General features: G+C 37.3%; 1 protein-coding gene across 9 annotated transcripts in view; it reads left to right on the top strand.

The window, feature by feature from the left end:
* The window catches only part of VPS8 (VPS8 subunit of CORVET complex), a 353,273-nt gene that overhangs the window by 175,892 nt on the left and 159,553 nt on the right, over positions 1–17,828 (top strand). For 8 of the 9 annotated variants that reach the window (XM_064366881.1, XM_064366879.1, XM_021674475.2 and 5 more), the window contains 4 exons: positions 1,039–1,085; positions 10,053–10,275; positions 13,763–13,852; positions 16,276–16,327. In XM_064366881.1, the coding sequence (XP_064222951.1) occupies positions 1,039–1,085; positions 10,053–10,275; positions 13,763–13,852; positions 16,276–16,327 (412 nt within the window). Of the gene's footprint in view, positions 1–1,038; positions 1,086–2,987; positions 3,025–10,052; positions 10,276–13,762; positions 13,853–16,275; positions 16,328–17,828 lie in introns of those variants that run through there. The other variant, XM_021674478.2, reaches the window with a different exon arrangement.

Genomic DNA, 17,828 nt, shown 5'->3' on the forward strand with positions numbered 1-17,828 from the left:
GTCATATTCAAAATTAAAGGAAGCAGGATGAGTCAGGGGTAGCCCCATAATCCTTTCAGGATTGTAGGTCCTTCTTTAGTCACCTCTTGAATAATAAGAGTTCCTTAGTTTTGACCTTTTTATCAGACGGGTGTTAGTATGTAGAGCTCTTTTTCACATAGTGCCTTCTCCCTCGTGATGAGATTTCTGCCTAGAACATAACCCTTCCAGGGTTTTTAAAAGGAAACCATTTCCCTGTGGCCAGCAGAAAAGGAAAGAATGCTGCTGAAGTTTGATGCTTGGTTGCTTGACAGTTTCGAGTCATACATAATGAGCTACTGTTTTTCCCGCAGACTCTTTCCTTTGAAAAGGGCCAAAATCATGGGTTGCCATTTACTTGATATGAGTCTGTACATGATGAATTCAAAGCAATAAAAATATTATGAAACTGAGAAGTTAAATCACTGTTAAAATAGCAGGTTTGGAGGATTGTGACAGAATATGGGTAACCTTAATTACCTGAGCCACCAGCAGAACCAGCTGGATCCCATCATCAATTTGATCTATTCTGCTTTTCTTTATTCTTTGCAAGTTTTCTTTACAAATCTGTGAGACAAATAACATATTTTCACTTAGTATTTATTTTAATGATACTGTAAACTCTTTATAAGCTTGTAAGATATATCTAGTGTTTTAAATAACAAAATTTACTTAATATTTTCCCATGTTGTTGAATTTAATTCATTTTTTTATTTCCCATTTTCCCTTCCCCTCCTTCTTCTGCTCCCTCTGTTATAAAGATGCAGTGAAAACCTTAATGCATTAAAATAATTTTTATTCTTAAACACATTTAGTGTACACTTCCAGAAATAGAATTATTAGGTCACAATGTTCTATTTTTCAGACTTTGACACATAACGCCAAATTGCTTACCAAAAGCATGATGTAAAATTCTATCCTTCTAACAATCTAATAGCGTCTTAAGCAGACTGCTGTCATTATCAGTGAGCCATCGGACAGGGTTGTGGGGCTGATGCTTTCTTTATGGTTCCTCTGCAGGATATGGTGCCTGTCATAGTTGATTACTGCCTTCTGCTGCAGCGAAAGTGAGTATGCGTTTCCTGTCAGATTCAATTGTTTTGAACCCAGGTAGCCTCTTGTTTATGTATAAACCATTGCTATGAATTCTGCGAATTTGAATAGGTTTAAAAATATTGATTTATAGAAATTTGATTCTTTAGCAGTTTTCAGTTCATTTACCTAATAAAATAACTTTTCCAAGACAGATGCTAAGGATATATCATTTATTTGTCTGCGTGGCGGGATATTGGAGGTAAAGAACATAACTAACAAAAGAGCAATACTACTTATGGGTTTTAAAAGCAAAAAGTGTGTTTATGTATACAGACACACACACAAACACACACATGGGTTTTAAAAGCAAAAAGTGTGTTATTTATATATATGTATATACGTATATACAAACACACACACACACACTCTCTCTTCTTTTTTTGGTATATATACCTTTTTTTTTTTTTTTTTTTTTTAAGACGGAGTTTCGCCGTCACCCAGGCTGGAGTGCAATGGCACAATCCGATCTCGGTTTACTGCAACCTCTGCCTCCTGGCTTCAAGCAGTTCTGCCTCAGCCTCCCAGGTAGCTGGGATTACGGATGTGTGCCACCATGCCCGGCTAATTTTTTGTATCTTTAGTAGAGACAGGGCTTCATATTAGCCAGGCTGGTCTCCAACTCCTGACCTTATGATCTGCCCGCCTTGGCCTCCCAGAGTGCTGGGATTACAGGTGTGAGCCACCATGCCTGGCCTGGTGTGTATATTTTCATGAACCATCACTAGATGAACAATTATACTACTCAAAACAGGCTAGATACGTTGTGCCTATGCAGTACTGTTTTTGTTTGTTTAAAATAAATCAGTATAAATAAACTCTTGATTAAGTTTTGTTAGTTTAAATCATAACTGTATAAACTAGCCAACCTGGCTGGACATGGTGGCTTACCCCTGTAATCCCAGCATTGTTGGAGGCTGAGGTGGGAGGATCCCTCGAGCCCAGGAGTTCGAGACCAGCCTAGGTAATATAGGGATAGCTTGTGTCAAAAAAAAATTTGTAAAAGCTTAGTTGGGCATAGTGGCATGTACTTGTGGTCTCAGCCACTCAGGAGGCTGAGGTGGGAGGATCTTTTGAGCCCCAGAAGTCAAGGCTGACTTGACTTGAAGTCAAAGCCATGATTGCACCACTGTGCTCTAGCCTGGGTGACAGAACAAGACCCTGTCTCAAAAATAAATAAAATAGAAAATAAACTAACCAACCTGTACCACCTTCTAAGTGATAGAGAACAAATCTAAGTGATAGAGAAGAAATGTGAAGATTTAATGTAGATACTCCCAAAATCCTATGCAACACGACTTGGCTCATGAATTTATATATATTCTAGTAGGCTGAGTCATAAAAGGTTGGGTCATACTTTGAAGTATCAGTAAAGGTTATCAAGAGGGCAGTAATTTGCTATGTCAGACCTCTGATTATGTCATAGAGAGCTATAGTAAGTTCTGCTTATTTGGGGCTCAAATTTATTCCAGTATTTTAACTCTAGTTAGCGAAACACATTGTGCTTAGAGTACGGATGTTGTTGAGAACATTACTTTATGTTACACATTGTCTCGTTGTCTTCTTTATGCCTAGGGCCTACAGGAGAAATCTCTTTCAGGTGTCAGGGCTAGAAATACCTTTGTGTCTCTTGAATAGCTAGTTTACTTTTAGTTGATGGACAGTGATTGTGTAGTTAAATCATGGTTTCCTAGAAAGCAAAATGCCATGATTTATCTGCTAACCTTGCCCTATCTTTTTTCAAATTAGTTTTCTCCTTACCTCCCTTTCACACTCAATTGCTTGTTATATGTCTTGTATTTTTAAAGTAGCCTTAATAGTTTACTTAACCCTCATAAATACAGTGTAAAGAGAGAGAACGTTATCCTTTTTTTCAGATGAGGAAGTGGAGGTACAGAGGTATTTCTGATACTAGTAAGTACTGGAATCAACTCTGATCTTCAAATTGAGCTAATTTATAAATGAGATAAAGTGAAGTACCTGAATACTACATTTTATTTAGAGTAAAAAGGCATATTTTTATAAAATGGACTGTTTCCATCTAGAATGGTACCTGGCACAAAGTAGCTGTTCAATGGCTGAGGGTTGAACTGATGAAGCCGTCCTGCCTCCTGGTTTGCAGGGTGACTTGTGATCGTTATCTTGAATACTAGAATACTGTCACAGTGGCATATAGTTGAAGTGGGCCTAACAGTTGTAAGATGAAAGATTATAGAGGGAAAAAGAAAAAAATGGATTATATTCTTCCAAAATATTTTGTTATTCCCTAAAATATTCTGAAGATAAGCTTTTATTTTTTATATGATTTGAAAAGGGAATGTTCTCTAACTTTATTTCACCTATTGACTGGCTGAGAATGCAATAATTTCTGTATTAAATCACAGCATATAACATAGAAGATAAAATCTGGCTTAGATTTTCATCAATTAGGATCTATTTATTATTTCTTTGTTTTTGTCAACTTCTTTCCTTTAATTTTTCCTGATTTCTTAGCATGTTTTCTTTTTATTGTGTCAGAAACAAATAGAATATTCGCTGATGGAGATCTCAGAGAGGAATAATAGCAAGAGCAGTCATAGAGTAGCTTCCTCACCTCCACGAGGAAGAGAATCCTTCCCGAGTTCAGCTCTTCCTGGTTCTTTTCATAGCTCTTTTCTTTCTTCCTCCTCCTGCTCTTACATATACACTCCTGGATCAAGGGCATGGACATTTTCCCTGGACCACAGGACAAACAGCATATGGCTTCCCTCTCTCTCCCGGGAGGTCACCATATTGATGCTGAACTTAGTGCGGACACCCGATCGGCATAGCGCACTGCAGCCCAGAACTCCTGGGCTCGAGCGATCCTCCCACCTCAGCCTCCCGAGTAGCTGGGACTACAGGCATGCGCCACCGCGCCCGGCCCCTCTCTCTCAATTCTGCTTTCTAACACTGAAGCCTAGATTGTACTAGATCCTGCCTCTGCTTGGGAGAAGTTCCAGCACATGTGTTCGTATTCTCTCTTTCTTTCCCTCCTTGTCTCTTTCCCTACTTCTGGTCTTTAGGTTCTAATAGGAGAAAAAGAGGGAGGGCGGCATTCCCAAGAGACGTGAGAAAGGTCGGGGTTGTGAAGCTAGGCACTGGCTCAAACGTTCCCTCTTTTGTTCTAGATCTCAGTTGTGCTCGCTTGCTTCTCGCCATACTGGCTTTTCTTTTTCATCAGAATGTTAAGATTCTTCTGTATGTGGGCCTGAGCTTAGAAGGAAAGGTTGAATAAGCCATTTGATAGGCAGTTTCCATCTAGACCAGCTTTCAGTTCCCGTCCATTTCAAACATGCAGTGACCAAAGATTTATTAGATGTAAGAATTCTATGTTTAATTTAACAGTTCAGTGTAACAACTTAAATGGTAGAGTTTTAAAATATTTTTTTCTGCCGGGCGTGGTGGCTCACCCCTGTAATCCCAGCACTTTGGGAGGTCGAGGCAGGTAGATCATGAGGTCAGGGGTTCAAGACCATCGTGGCCAACATGGTGAAACCCCATCTCTACTAAAAATACAAAAATTAGCTGGATGTGGTGGCACATGCCTGTAATCCCAGCTATTTGGGAGACTGAGGCAGGAGAATCCCTTGAACCAGGGAGTCAGAGGTTGCAGTGAGCCGAGATCACACCATTGCAGTCTAGCCTGGCAACAGAGTGTGAGACTCCATCTCAAAAAAAAAAAAAAAAAAATTTTTTTCTTAGAGATGCCATAGATAATCAGGTTAAAAATGATCAGTTCCCTGTGCTACATTGTAGCAGAGGATTGTCAGATAGAAGTAGCTTCATTCCAGTACAGTAGTTTTCTCCTTAAACTCTTAAACTGTACACTCTCTTTCTACTATCCTTTGTGATATTTTGTCCTATGTATGTCTGGGGTCTTCTCTTCTACATTTCCATATTTGCAAAGTATCTGTGACATTAACATTGCTTTAAGGAATGCTCAGATTTTGCATAATACAAACACAATCTTACAAAATATAATCTAGTACTCAGCCAGCCAATTTCAGTTAACTTCTTCCACTTCCAGGGTCATTACTCAGACACTCGATCCTGTTCCCCAGATTCCTTTTATGTTATGTCTTTTGATTGAGTACATTGTTTTTCTAGGCAGTCCTTTTATTTTCACATATTATATTGTTTCTTATGTGGGTGAAATTATAAACATAATACATGCTCTGAAATTAATTGTAACTTAGTGCCACCACCATTATTACACTATAATCACTGTTACCTCATAGTTTCATAACTCAGAGAATTCAGTACCCTTCAGTAATATTAATTAAACTAGTATACATGTGTATTCCTATTTATATTTAATACTTTTATAATGTAAAATCATTTTTACTATGTGGCAGTAATCACATTTGTTTTTCTCTGTAGGGCTAAATATATTATGGACATCTATTTTGGCTAAATATTACTAAATATGTTATGGACATCTATTTTGGCTACAATTTGGCATTAGAGTCTTTTGTAAATTACTTAATATCAGACATGACAGGAAATCCGTTTTTGAAGACTTACATTTTATTTTCATAATTTGGTCTCTGTTCCACAATTTCACTTGGGAGTGAAAAAAAATTTGGTTTTTTTTTTTTTTTTTTTTTTTTTTTCAGAATTAGACAAAAGACACAGAATGTCTTAAGGCTTTTTGTAGGATACTTCTGATTTGTCATTTTACCTATACAAGATATAGGCTATATATTAGCATATATGTGATAGCCCTAATATCAGTTTTACTTTGAAAATAGATCCAGAGTTTATGTAAACCATAATTATAATTTTGAACGTTGTTTAAAAATAGGTGTTATGTAATTATATGTGAATTATATAGCAAAAAAGAAGTTATTTTAAAAGCCAAATTGGTGCTCTTCATAGATGATACTGCCCACTTTGAGTTTATATCACTGTAAGCAATACCGACAGTTGTTAAGAAGCCATCATTCCAGTGGCCGGTGTGATGTCTGCATCTGAACCAAAAATGTTTCTGTTAAATCCAAAGCGAACAAATGTTGTTCAACATCAGGACTATTGTTTGAGAAACAGAAAGATCTTAAATATCAAGACTTGTCGAGGAACTGAATGTTTAAAATTTTATTAGGGTGGTGCAAAAGTAATTGAGAACTTTGTCGTTAGGCAAAAACTACAATTACTTTCACACCAAGCTAATAGCAAAGCCAGGGGAAAAAAGACCATTTTAATTTTATTATAGCTATACTGAGATATAATTCACATACCATAAAATTCACCCTTCTAAAGTATACAGTCCAGTAGTTTATAGTATATTCACAGTTTGTGAAACTATCCCCATGTGCCTTTTTAAAGGAAATCTTTCCAAACTGGGGTACTTGTATCAGAAAACAGAGCATTTTGAACATAATTTCTTAAAATTCATTTGAATTTTGCTTTTACTTTTATAAATAAGGAAATCAGCCCAAATCAACTTTAGATTTATTAAATACCACTTGTATTTAGTGGGAATTTACTTACTCAGTTCTGGTTATATATTTAGTGTAGACTGGCACGTGTTAGAATTGATGCCCTTGTTCCCCATCAGATAGTTCTAAATTTGTAATTATCTCATAACCAAAGCAATTCTTCACATTTAAAAAAGTATGAAATTGATAATGTACAAAGTAAATTTAACAGCTGTCCTCCCTTTGAAGTTATAAATTAAAAACTTCAAAAATATCTTTGACGTGAGCGCTATTATAAAGTGAAGTTTGTAGAAAGATCTCTTTGGTCCTCTGTTACTCACGATGGAGTTTCTGTTACACTGGCCATAGCGAGACTGAGCTTGAAGCAATAGCAGCAGTTCTGAAGTCAGCCCTTCTAGTAATCCAAGTCAGCACCGTGGGGAATAATGCCTCAATATAGAAAGAAACATGAGGGCTAAAAATTTTTGTATGTACTTTTTTTTTTTTTTTTTTTTGAGATAGCTGTTTGCTCAGCTGCCCAAGCTGGAGTGCAGTGGTGCAATCTCGGCTCACTGCAACCTTCGTCTCCCAGGATCAAGCAGTTCTCCTGCCTCAGCGTCCCAGTAGCTGGGACTACAGGCCCGTGCCTCCACACCCAGCTTATTTTTGCATTTTTAGTAGAGACGGAGTTTCACCATGTTAGCCAGGGTGGTCTCCAGTTCCTGACCTGAAGTGATCCACCTGCCTCGGCCTCCCAAAGTGCTGGGATTACAGGCGTGAGCCACCACGCCTGGCCTGTATGGACCTTTCTATCTCCCTTCTTTCCTGATGCACTAATAAATATTCTCCCAGAATGATGAAAATCTGTCATTGAATTTAAATTTTTTTTATTTTAAGGTAGAGATGCAAATAGGAATTGCTGGAGCCTTATTTTTCTTACTTCTTTATATTACAGTCTCTGATTGGTTAAGAAAGAAATGTGTGATTTTGTCATTAATCTTACCAGCATTACATGCCATTTGTCACAGGAGTGCCTTGTTTAACTTGTGTAGCCTTTACTGAGTTTTTAGCTCTCTTTAATTCTCTCCCTGAGGTGTTTTGTCCTGAACTAAAGCGTATAATCATCTTTTTTAGCATGTTCCTTCTAACAGCACATTACAGAGCACAAGGGCTAGCAAATCTGACATTTTCTTTGAATCATTAGTCATCTTGTTACTCTTACTTTTTCTTTCTTACAGTAAAACTCCATTAATCTCCATTTCTTTTGCCTGGCTAGTAATTGGTCATCGCAAAAATATGATGAATTATTATTATTATATTTTGAGATGGAGTCTCGCTCTGTCGCCCGGGCTGGAGTGCAGTGGTGCGATCTGGGCTCACTGCAACCTCTGCCTCCTAGGTTCAAGCAATTCTCCTGCCTCAGCCTCCTGAGTAGCTGGGATTATAGGCGTGTGTCACCACGCCTGGCTAATTTTTGTATTTTTAGTAGAGATGGGGTTTCACCATATTGGTCAGGCTAGTCTTGAACTCCTGACCTCATGATCCACCTGCTTCGGCCTCCCAAAGTGCTGGAATTACAGGCGTGAGCTACTGTGCCCGGCCAATGAATTACTGATGCAAATGAAACTGACATGAAAATATTTTGATAAATATGAAATGAAGGGGAAAAATTATGTAAAATTACATTTGTGCATTTGAGAAAGAAATAAATGGCTATGGATTTTCCCCCAAATATTGCAAGTGCTGTTAACTGAAGGGAGGTGTGTAGTTCTGGTGCAGCTGTGGCCAGTGTCTTTTCCACGACTTCAAGATGAGGCAAAACCCAACCACAGTCCTTTCAGGAGCTTCCTTGACGTTTTTGTGGAAGTTGTCATTAAAGACTACACCTGTGAACAAACCATTGACCACTTTCCACAACTGACATGACATACATATAAAGGAATTACACATTTAGAAAAAAGTAAATAATCTCAACAGGTAAATAAAATTCACACAGTTTTTTATGTTTTTTAAAATGGAATGAAGAAATAAGTGAATGATAGAAGGCAATACAATTTATAAATGAAAACATGGAAAATACTCAGTTTGACCATTCATAAAAGAATTATTAAACTGTCAGGGGAGAAAAACCAAAATTACTGTTGTCTAGTGAAACTGATATGATTATATATTGCAGGTGGCAGTGTCAATTGATGCTGTGATGCTTTTTGAAGATAATTTAATAGCACATTTAAAGTGCCACAAATTTTTTCTTATCTTTTCATTTAAGATAAATTTCTAAAAGTTGAATGATTTTCAGGAATTAAGCCCTCAAATGGGAAAGACTTTATATGTAGATGTTCATTGTAGTATCACTCAAAATACTGGAAATAAGTAATATATCTAACAGTACAGCAATACTTAAGTAAATTCTGATTTTTCAACATATTGAAGCATTGTGAGTTAGACAAAATGGTAATTTGAAAGAATAAATAGCAACTTAGAATAATGCTTATGTAATGTATGAAAATAGAATTCAGAATTCTGTCTATACTCAGTATAACTCAAATTATTTATGGGTTATTTACAGAAACATGGAATAAACATTGTGTATGGTGTTGACATTTAAAGTAATTTAAAACAGTTTTTGCTGAGTGTGGGGCTCATGCCTATAATCCCAGCACTTCGGGAGGCCAAGGCGGGCAGATCACAAGCTCAGGAGTTCGGGATCAGCCTGGCCAACAAAGTGAAACCCTGTCTCTACTAAAAATACAAAAATTAGCTGGGTGTGGTGGCATGTGCCTGTAGTCCCAGCTACTCGGGAGGCTAAGGTGGGAGAATTGCTTGAACCCTGGAGGCAGAGGTTGCAGTGAGCTGAGAGCGTGTCATTGCACTCCAGCCTGGGCGACAGAGTGAGACTCTGTCTCGAAACAAAACAAAACAATTTTTGTTTCTGCAATAAAATTGTTTCTAGGTTTATATTTTAAGTATTAAAACTTTTTTTTTCTTCTTCCATGAATAATCACTAACCGAACATTTTGGGATGCAACGAGTTATAGCTAGACAGAGAAGCATATTGGCTCTGCAGGTCAGCTGGGACTAATTAAATAGCAGGAAGGAGGGAAGGACAAAGCATGTGTAGTCCTTTTTGCGTTTTTTTCCTGCTTCATTATGTCCACCCAGTTATCTGTTCCCATGTCAGTGTTGTCTTCAAGAAGCAATACGTCACAATAGACTGAGCACAGGATTTAGGCCTGAAGGCTGGGTTCAAATTCTGACTCTCTTGTTTGTTAGATATGTCACTGTTAGCAAACAATTTATCTTACCTTTTCTTATTTGTTAAAGAAGTGTTGGGAGGATTAATTGAGATTATATAAAGTTTTTGCAATATAAAGCTCTATGTGAATATTATTAAATAAACGCATGAGTAAGTTGAAATAGGGAAAAGAGATATACGTGGGAGGCTAAATTTAATGGATATTTGGCATGTTCCTAAAAGTTTTTCTTACCCCCTTTCTGTTACAGGGATCTTTTATTTAGTCAAATGTATGATAAATTAAGTGAGAATTCAGTGGCCAAAGGAGTATTTTTGGAGTGCCTCGAGCCATATATTTTAAGTGATAAATTGGTGGGAATCACGCCCCAAGTAATGAAAGACTTGATTGTTCATTTCCAAGATAAAAAATTAATGGAAAATGTGGAAGCTCTCATTGTACATATGGATATCACCAGCCTAGATATTCAGCAGGTGAGTTTATAGACAGTCTACTAACTTATGAAATAAGCTGCGTTCCTTTATTGATTATATTTACTTCACTGATCAGGCCTGACCTTGCCTTCTAAAAACCATAATTATTTCTTGAGCACTTTTGGTAAAATGTATTATAAACTTAGATTTGTCATTACTTTGCTAGGACTGTATTTAAGTGAAAGCTCGATTATAAGTGCCTTGCAAGCCAGGGGTTATGTCGTCTTCTATTTCTTTGACATCCCCTGGAGCACTTGGTGTAGAGTTTAGGTTTAGAAGTTGCTCTATAGATGCTTGTTAACTGATCCTTCTTCATCAGTTTGTTTGTTGACTAATACAGTTTTCATTGAGCAAGTGAATTTCAACTATGGCTGCTTTCTCATGAATAATAGAATATTTTTACCTTGAAAAATATGATGCCATTTCAAAAAAGAGCTAGTATATAAGCCCAGAGTTTTGAAGTATAGAGCATGGGATAAGAGGCAAGTTATAGAACTTCTTAGCATCAGCAGGCAGCCATTGTTTGATAAAGACTTCCAGTGTATCTCAGGTTCCCACAGTAAGTTACCTTAATTGAGGAGCCGTATTTATTCTAGCCTAAGACATTTCACAATTTAATTATTTTTCTTTTCTTCTTCTTTTTTTTTTTTTGAGACAGAGTCTCGCTGGTACAGTGGCGTAGATCTCTTGGCTCACTGCAACGTCCTCCTCCTGAGTTGAAGTGATTCTTGGGCGTCAGCCTCCAGAGTAGCTGGGATTAAAGGTGCAGGCTATTATGCCCAGCTAATTTTTGTATTTTTAGTAGTGATGGGGTTTCACCATGTTGGACAGGTGGTCTCGAACTTTTGACTTCAAGCGATCCGCCCGCCTTGGCCTCCCAAGGTGCTGGGATTGCAGGTGTGAGCCACTGAGCCTGGCCCACAATTTACTTCATTTCCACATTAGTCCTAAAAATCAGCGTTTTACTCCTGCGAAGGTGCTAAGCCCTCTTGAGCTTGAATTTGGAGGACGAACAAAAGTCTTAGACAAAAAGTTTTTTGAAAGTGTACAAAATCACATAGAAATTAAGGGTTTGGAAAAATGATTATTTTATTTCTGGGAGCTCTTTATGAATGACTGTGAGTTTGCAAAGTAAAGCCAGATCTTCTTTTATACCTGCCTTTCTATCATATGGGTAATTTGGCATATTCTTCATAGTCTGACAATAGGTCTGATGATTTGAAAGCATGTTGTCATGCCTACCTATCACATAAAGGAAAAAAAATTAATTTCTTCTTTTTATAATATTTTCAGCTTTACCCCAATACCATGTAAATATACTAGTCTTTTTAGTGAAACAACAATTTCAAAATCTTCCCCTCAGTTTCTTATGTCTCCGTTTCAAACCTTCTCCCCTTCCTCCTCCTAGGTTACTGTCCCATCCTCCAAGTCATGATCTCGAAAGCATTGTCTAGGTTGCTATTTTCATTTTTTCCTCCACATCCTAATAACTCTTCAATCTGACTTTTACTAGAGTCAACAGTGGCCTCTTTGTCCACTACATCAAATGGTATTTTTCAATCCTTATTTTATTTACTCTTTTAACAGCATTTGTTCATTAATTCAAGAAGCATTTACTGAACGTCAGGCTCAGAGGATGCTTCAGTATCCCCGTGAACAAGGCTTGTCCTCTCATAAAGCCTAAATTTTAGCAGAAAGGTTTGACAGTGAACAGATCAGTGTAAAAAAAATCCAGAAAATATTTAAATACAAGTTTTATGTTAAAACTCAAACCGGGAAATATGGTGGAGAGAGAATGAGAGGCCACCTTAGATTGGCTAATTATAGATAGTTTTTTTGAGGAGGCAGTATTGAGTCTTGGAAGCTGAATGACAAGAAGGAATCAGTAATGCATATATCTTGGACGAGAAGATTGTTATAGGTAAAAGCTACAGCTAATGTGAAAAAAAGAGAATTTTTGTCTTGGGTGTTCAAGTAACAAAAAAGGAAGCATATCTGGAGCTTGGTATAGAGGTAGATCTTGCAGGGCAAGGTTTAGATCTTTCAGTTTTATTCTAAGTGCTACAAAAATCATTAGAAAGTTTTAAGCAAGAGCACCCTGTGCTTTAGAGGTAACAGAATGAGGGGTGGGGGCCAAGTGCAGAGGAGGCAGAGAGACTAGTCAGAAGGCTCGTGCAGGAGGTGATTCTGGCCAGAGGTGGTGACAGTGAGATGAAGAGAGATGGCCTGATTTTGCATGTTTTGGAGATAGAATTGATTTGCTGATGAATTGGGATGTGAGGGTGTGAGAGTGTGGGGATGAGAGAATTTAAGGAGGATGCCTGGTTTTCAATAGCGATTCCTTTGAGAAGAATGCAACACTAGGGCAGGTCTACATTTGAGAGACAAATCAGGAGCTCTGGCTGGCCATTTTATTTTGAGATAGCTACTAGACATTCAGGTGAAGATACCAAATTACGTAGTTGGATATATTTGTGGGTTAGAGGGGACGTTAAGGCTGAAGCAGTAAGTGTGTTGGTCATCAGTAAAGAGATGTATGGTGATGGTACTGGCTGAGAGAGGGGGAGAGAGAGTAGTAGAGGTCCCAGAACAGGCCTCTAGAAAGACTGTCCCAGCACATCTCACTTCCATTTTCCCTCTTACCTCTCTGGCTCCCCCTTGCCAACTTCTGCCCTTCTTCTGTTGCCAATGTTTATAGTATTGTGTAGCTGTCATAGGGACAGAATACAGCGTACTGTATACTCAAACTCGTATCTAGTCATCTTCCTAAATACTTTCTCAAATTGATTTCTCTCCATCCTTCCAGGTCACTTCCACATTAGGTCCTTCATCCTTTCTCTTGCTTCTTCCCACAGAATTTCTAGTTTGCACTTCTGCTTGTGGGTCACATGTATCCATTCTTTAGGTCCTAGCTTAAATGTTGCTCCTTCAGGAGTGACTTTTTGAGTACTCCAGACCAAGTCAGTTAATAGCACTTACCACATTTGTAAATAATGAATTATTTGTGTAATTGCATTTCTTCCCCAAGTCTTAACTCACACGTCATTTTGTACCCCTCCCTCCTTTTGGTGAGTGTCCAGGATGAATGTTAAGTTCTATAAGGGTAGGGACTAGGTCTGGATTTATCTTACCTAACACTTTATTACCAGTGCCTAGGAGAGGATCTGAATATGTGTTCAGTAAGTATTTGTAGAACTATTGACCAAAGGTAAAATGAATATGGAAAAGGGAAGGATAAAGAAGAAACAAAATTAGACACTATGAAGGTCTTAAAGCAAGCATTGTACTATTAAAAGTAGTAAATTCACCCATAGCAGCTCTTACCCTCGCATTGTGTTTTAAGCAAGAGCACTTCATTTCAGTTTTTATCCGAGAAGAAACGAAAAATTAGGGAAGAGAATTCAAGAACTTTTCCATCCTTAAAGCTTGAAGGAAAATAATTGGTGACTCTGAATTGTATGGACGAAGTGGCTTTTCATTTTCACAGGTAGTTCTCATGTGTTGGGAAAATCGTTTATATGATGCCATGATCTATGTCTACAACAGAGGCATGAATGAATTTATTAGTCCAATGGAGGTAAGATACTTCCTAACTTGTACACAGAATTAATTTTGTCTACTAGCTTTTTCTCCTATTCTCCATTTGCTTTTAATAGTTTCTAGTTTTATCAGTTATTTAAAAATTCTTGCAAATTTATTGAACTTGAACCCATTTTAGCTTGGGACATTTAGGGAGTCTTCAGTTTTATACCTTCTGCCATTGCTTGCTTGCTTATGTACATAAGAAGGTATTTAAATACCAGGGAGCAGTAGATAAAATTTCAGTTAATGCTTGCTTGTTAGGCTTTACATAGTTTTCTCCTAAGAAGTTTTGATACTATAGTAACTTTTCCTAAGGATATGAAAAATTTATTTGGTATAATTATTTTATATAATAAATGTACTATTGAGTAATGCTATTTGTAGATATATTCTGCTGGAGAAGACTCCTGAAAATGGTAAGAGGCTGTTATTTGTTAATTGGTAATTTTTCACTTTTCCTGACTCAGAATTTTATAGCATTCACTCTATTCTTACAAGAGACTCTACAAAAAGTTTGGACTTACTTTTAGAAGAATGAAACCCTTTATCTGTCTTGTTATTTGTCTCAAGTTTGATGGCAGAATAGTGGAGAATGAGTTGTAGACACATGTAGTGCGCTCCTAGCCCCGTGCTGTATTATAGTAACTATGTCCCTCAGAAAAAAGCAGGCGTCTGCTGAAGGCATCGGTTGGCCTTTTTGCCGATTTCTTGCCATCCAAAGCTGTCTTCAGTACTAAGAAGTCAGCAGTCATTCTGTGCTCGTTCAGGCTTCTTTAAGCACGTTAAGTTCACTAGGGCGAGTACCCCTCTGATTCATAACCCCTCAATTTTGGTTAGTTTCTAAAATTAGTCCACCACCCCTCTTCCCCTGGTTTTGGGGTTTTTTGGCCCTGATTGTAATGTCAAGTATTTTTTTTTGTCTTCAACACCTCTCAGCTGCTGCTCCATCAAGTCCAGTAGTTCCCTGAAAAAGACTCGTCAGCTGCCTCCTCAGTGAGGTCGAGTGCCTCCCTGCATGCCACAGTGAAGCCACAATTTGGAAGAATTAATGCAGTTTCTAGTTTTGCTCAAAATAATCCCTCAAAGCAGATTCTGTTTTGATGCATTCTACATTGACAATGTGAATCAGCAATCATTGATGATTGCTATGTTTTTGTTACGTTGCTTTTTAGATTTTTGTTTTGTGTGGGTTTTGTATTCCTCATATTAATAAAATCTGGTTGGCATTTATACTGATACATCTCAAATGGAACACGTGGCTATTGAGGTTACCTTGTTTTGTGTTCAAAGTAGTTTTCAAGTTTAATGGCTTTCAGCAGAAGCTTGGTATTTGTTATTACAAAGTCATTTGGAGATTTTAGCTGTAGGAGGTTGGGTATGTCCTATGATTACTCTTTTATAATTCTGTGCCTGTAAGGAAATCACTTTTTAATGTCTAAAGTTTAGCTATTTTAGTACTTAAAGAGGTATAAAGTAAAGGAGGTGTCCTGTCATTTGAAAGTTTCTAGATTTTTTAGAATGAGAGACAGTGTCATCACACTTGAGATGACTACTGTAGTCTCTGAAATCTTTCCTTTTTTTCTAGTTTTGGCTGAGGTGAGAGTAGTGCCTTGAGTTGGGAAGAAAAACTTTTTCTTTGCTAATTTAGGTCCCAGTGGTGGGAGGTACAGGGAAAGGATTGAAGGCTTTGAATTAACTGACAATATGCAGATTAACAGGAGAAAAGATAAGGATTATTCACATGTGTGTGGGGAACACTCAGTAATAAACATCTCTGCTGAGTAGCCAGGGGCAAAGGCTTATATACCAGCTTAACAAAAATGGGGGAAGTCGGGGTAGAGTTAGGTCTTCAGTGGGAAAGTATGGAAAGTACTTTTGGGCTTTTTGATGCTAATGGACAGCTGAATTTGCATTTTCTGGTGCTAAATCAGTTTTTTCCCAAATAGGATTCTCCCTCTGAAGAGGGAGGGAGGTCCATGGCAGCTATATTTTTGTGAGACTTTGCTTAAGTTTAGATGATATTTCTTTCTGTGGTTGCTGATTCTTTGTTTTCAGTTTAAAATCATGTCTGTTACCACTTTGATGGAAAGTCCTTTTACTTGCCTACTAGTTTTTAAAAGAATAAAGCTTTTAAGAACCAAAGCATAGTTTATATCAAAATTATAATCTCAGCTAAGCTCTTTATGTAACTGGTATTTATTGAATGGTTTTTTTCGGTGAGGAATATGACAACCGTGATTGTTTCTCAGTAACCCTTCTAAACATTTCATGTACAAATTAAAAGTTTTCATATTTAATCTTAATGGTAAATAGCTATTTCCATCAGATAATGGTGATTAATAGCATAAGATTCTTGATTATTTTTAAAATAATATCATTTGAGATGATGCTGATTGTTTTTTATTAATTTTAATACAGAAACTTTTCAGAGTCATTGCTCCGCCTCTGAATGCAGGAAAAACGCTAACAGGTATATTTTCTAATCCTTGATTTTTTGCTTTCCTGTATTTAAGGTATTATTTAAATGTTATAAAATTCACCAGTTATATGTGTGTAGTGTGAATGTTGGTAATCATGTGCAACCACGTGACACCACCATAATCAAGCTGTAGAAGGAGCCATCGCTTCTCATACTGCAAAGTTTCCTCCTTCCCCTTTGTACTTGATCCTTCCCCGCAGCCCCGCTCTGGGCAGTCACTGATGTTCTGTCACTACACTTCATGTAAATGGAATTCTGTACTATGTAATCTTTGGTGTTTTCTTTCACTTAACATAGATGAAGCATAATATTTTTTTAGAGTCATCCATGTTGTTTTATGTATAATAATATATTGTTCCCCTTTACCACTAAATGACATTCCATGGATTGAATATGCCGTAAGCTGTTTAATTATTCACCACTTCATACATATTTGACTTGCTTTCAGTTTGGGACTACTGTGAATAGTATAATGCTGCTTCAACATTTGTGGACAAGTTTTTTGTTTTTTGCTTTTTTTAATTAAACTTTTTGAGATAATTGCATGCAGTTGTAAGAAGTGGCACATAGAGATCCTATATTATCTTTACATAGTTTCCCCAATGATAATATCTTGCAAAAATAAAGTATAATATCACAACTGGATATTCATATTGAATTCATATTGATAAAGTCAAGATACAGAAAACTTTCATTACCTCAAGTATTCCCCCTTGTTCTCTTAGCCCCCATTCCTGACCCCTAGCTATAAGTTTCTGTGTGGACAAATGTGTTCATTTTTCTTGGGCAAATACCTAAGGTTGGAATGACTGCATTGTATGGTAAATATATGTTTTACTTTCTAAGGTACTGCTATATGGTTTTCCCAAACGCTATACCATTTCTCATCAACAATATTTGAGAGTTCCAGTTGCTCCACATCCTTGCAAGCACTTGATAGTATTAGTGTTTTAAAAATCTTCTTAAAACTTTATAGCCATTCTAATGAGTAAGTAGTGGTATTTCATTGTGATTTTGATTTTTATTCTCTGATTATTAGTGATGTTAATCATTTTTTCATGTGCTTGCTAGTCATTCACATATCTTCTTTTGTGAATTGTCTGTTTAAATATTTAGCCACTTTTTTTTTTATTGCATTTTAGGTTTTGGGGTACATGTGAAGAACATGCAAGATTGTTGCATAGGTGCATACGTGGCAGTGTGATTTGCTGCCTTCCTCCCCTCCACCTATATGTGGCATTTCTCCCCATGCTATCTCTCCCCAACTCCCCACCACCCGCTGTCCCTCCCCTATTTGCCCCCAACAGACCCCAGTGTGTAGTACTCCCCTCCCTGTGTCCATGTGTTCTCATTGTTCAACACCCGCCTATGAGTGAGAACATGCGGTGTTTGATTTTGTGTTCTTGTGTCAGTTTGCTGAGAATGATGGTTTCCAGGTTCATCCATGTCCCTACAAAGGACACAAACTCATCGTTTTTGATGGCTGCATAAT

This window comes from Aotus nancymaae, unplaced genomic scaffold (genome assembly GCF_030222135.1).
Source record: "Aotus nancymaae isolate 86718 unplaced genomic scaffold, 86718_ANA_hifiasm-v0.15.2.pri h1tg000067l, whole genome shotgun sequence".
NCBI lineage: Eukaryota > Metazoa > Chordata > Mammalia > Primates > Aotidae > Aotus > Aotus nancymaae.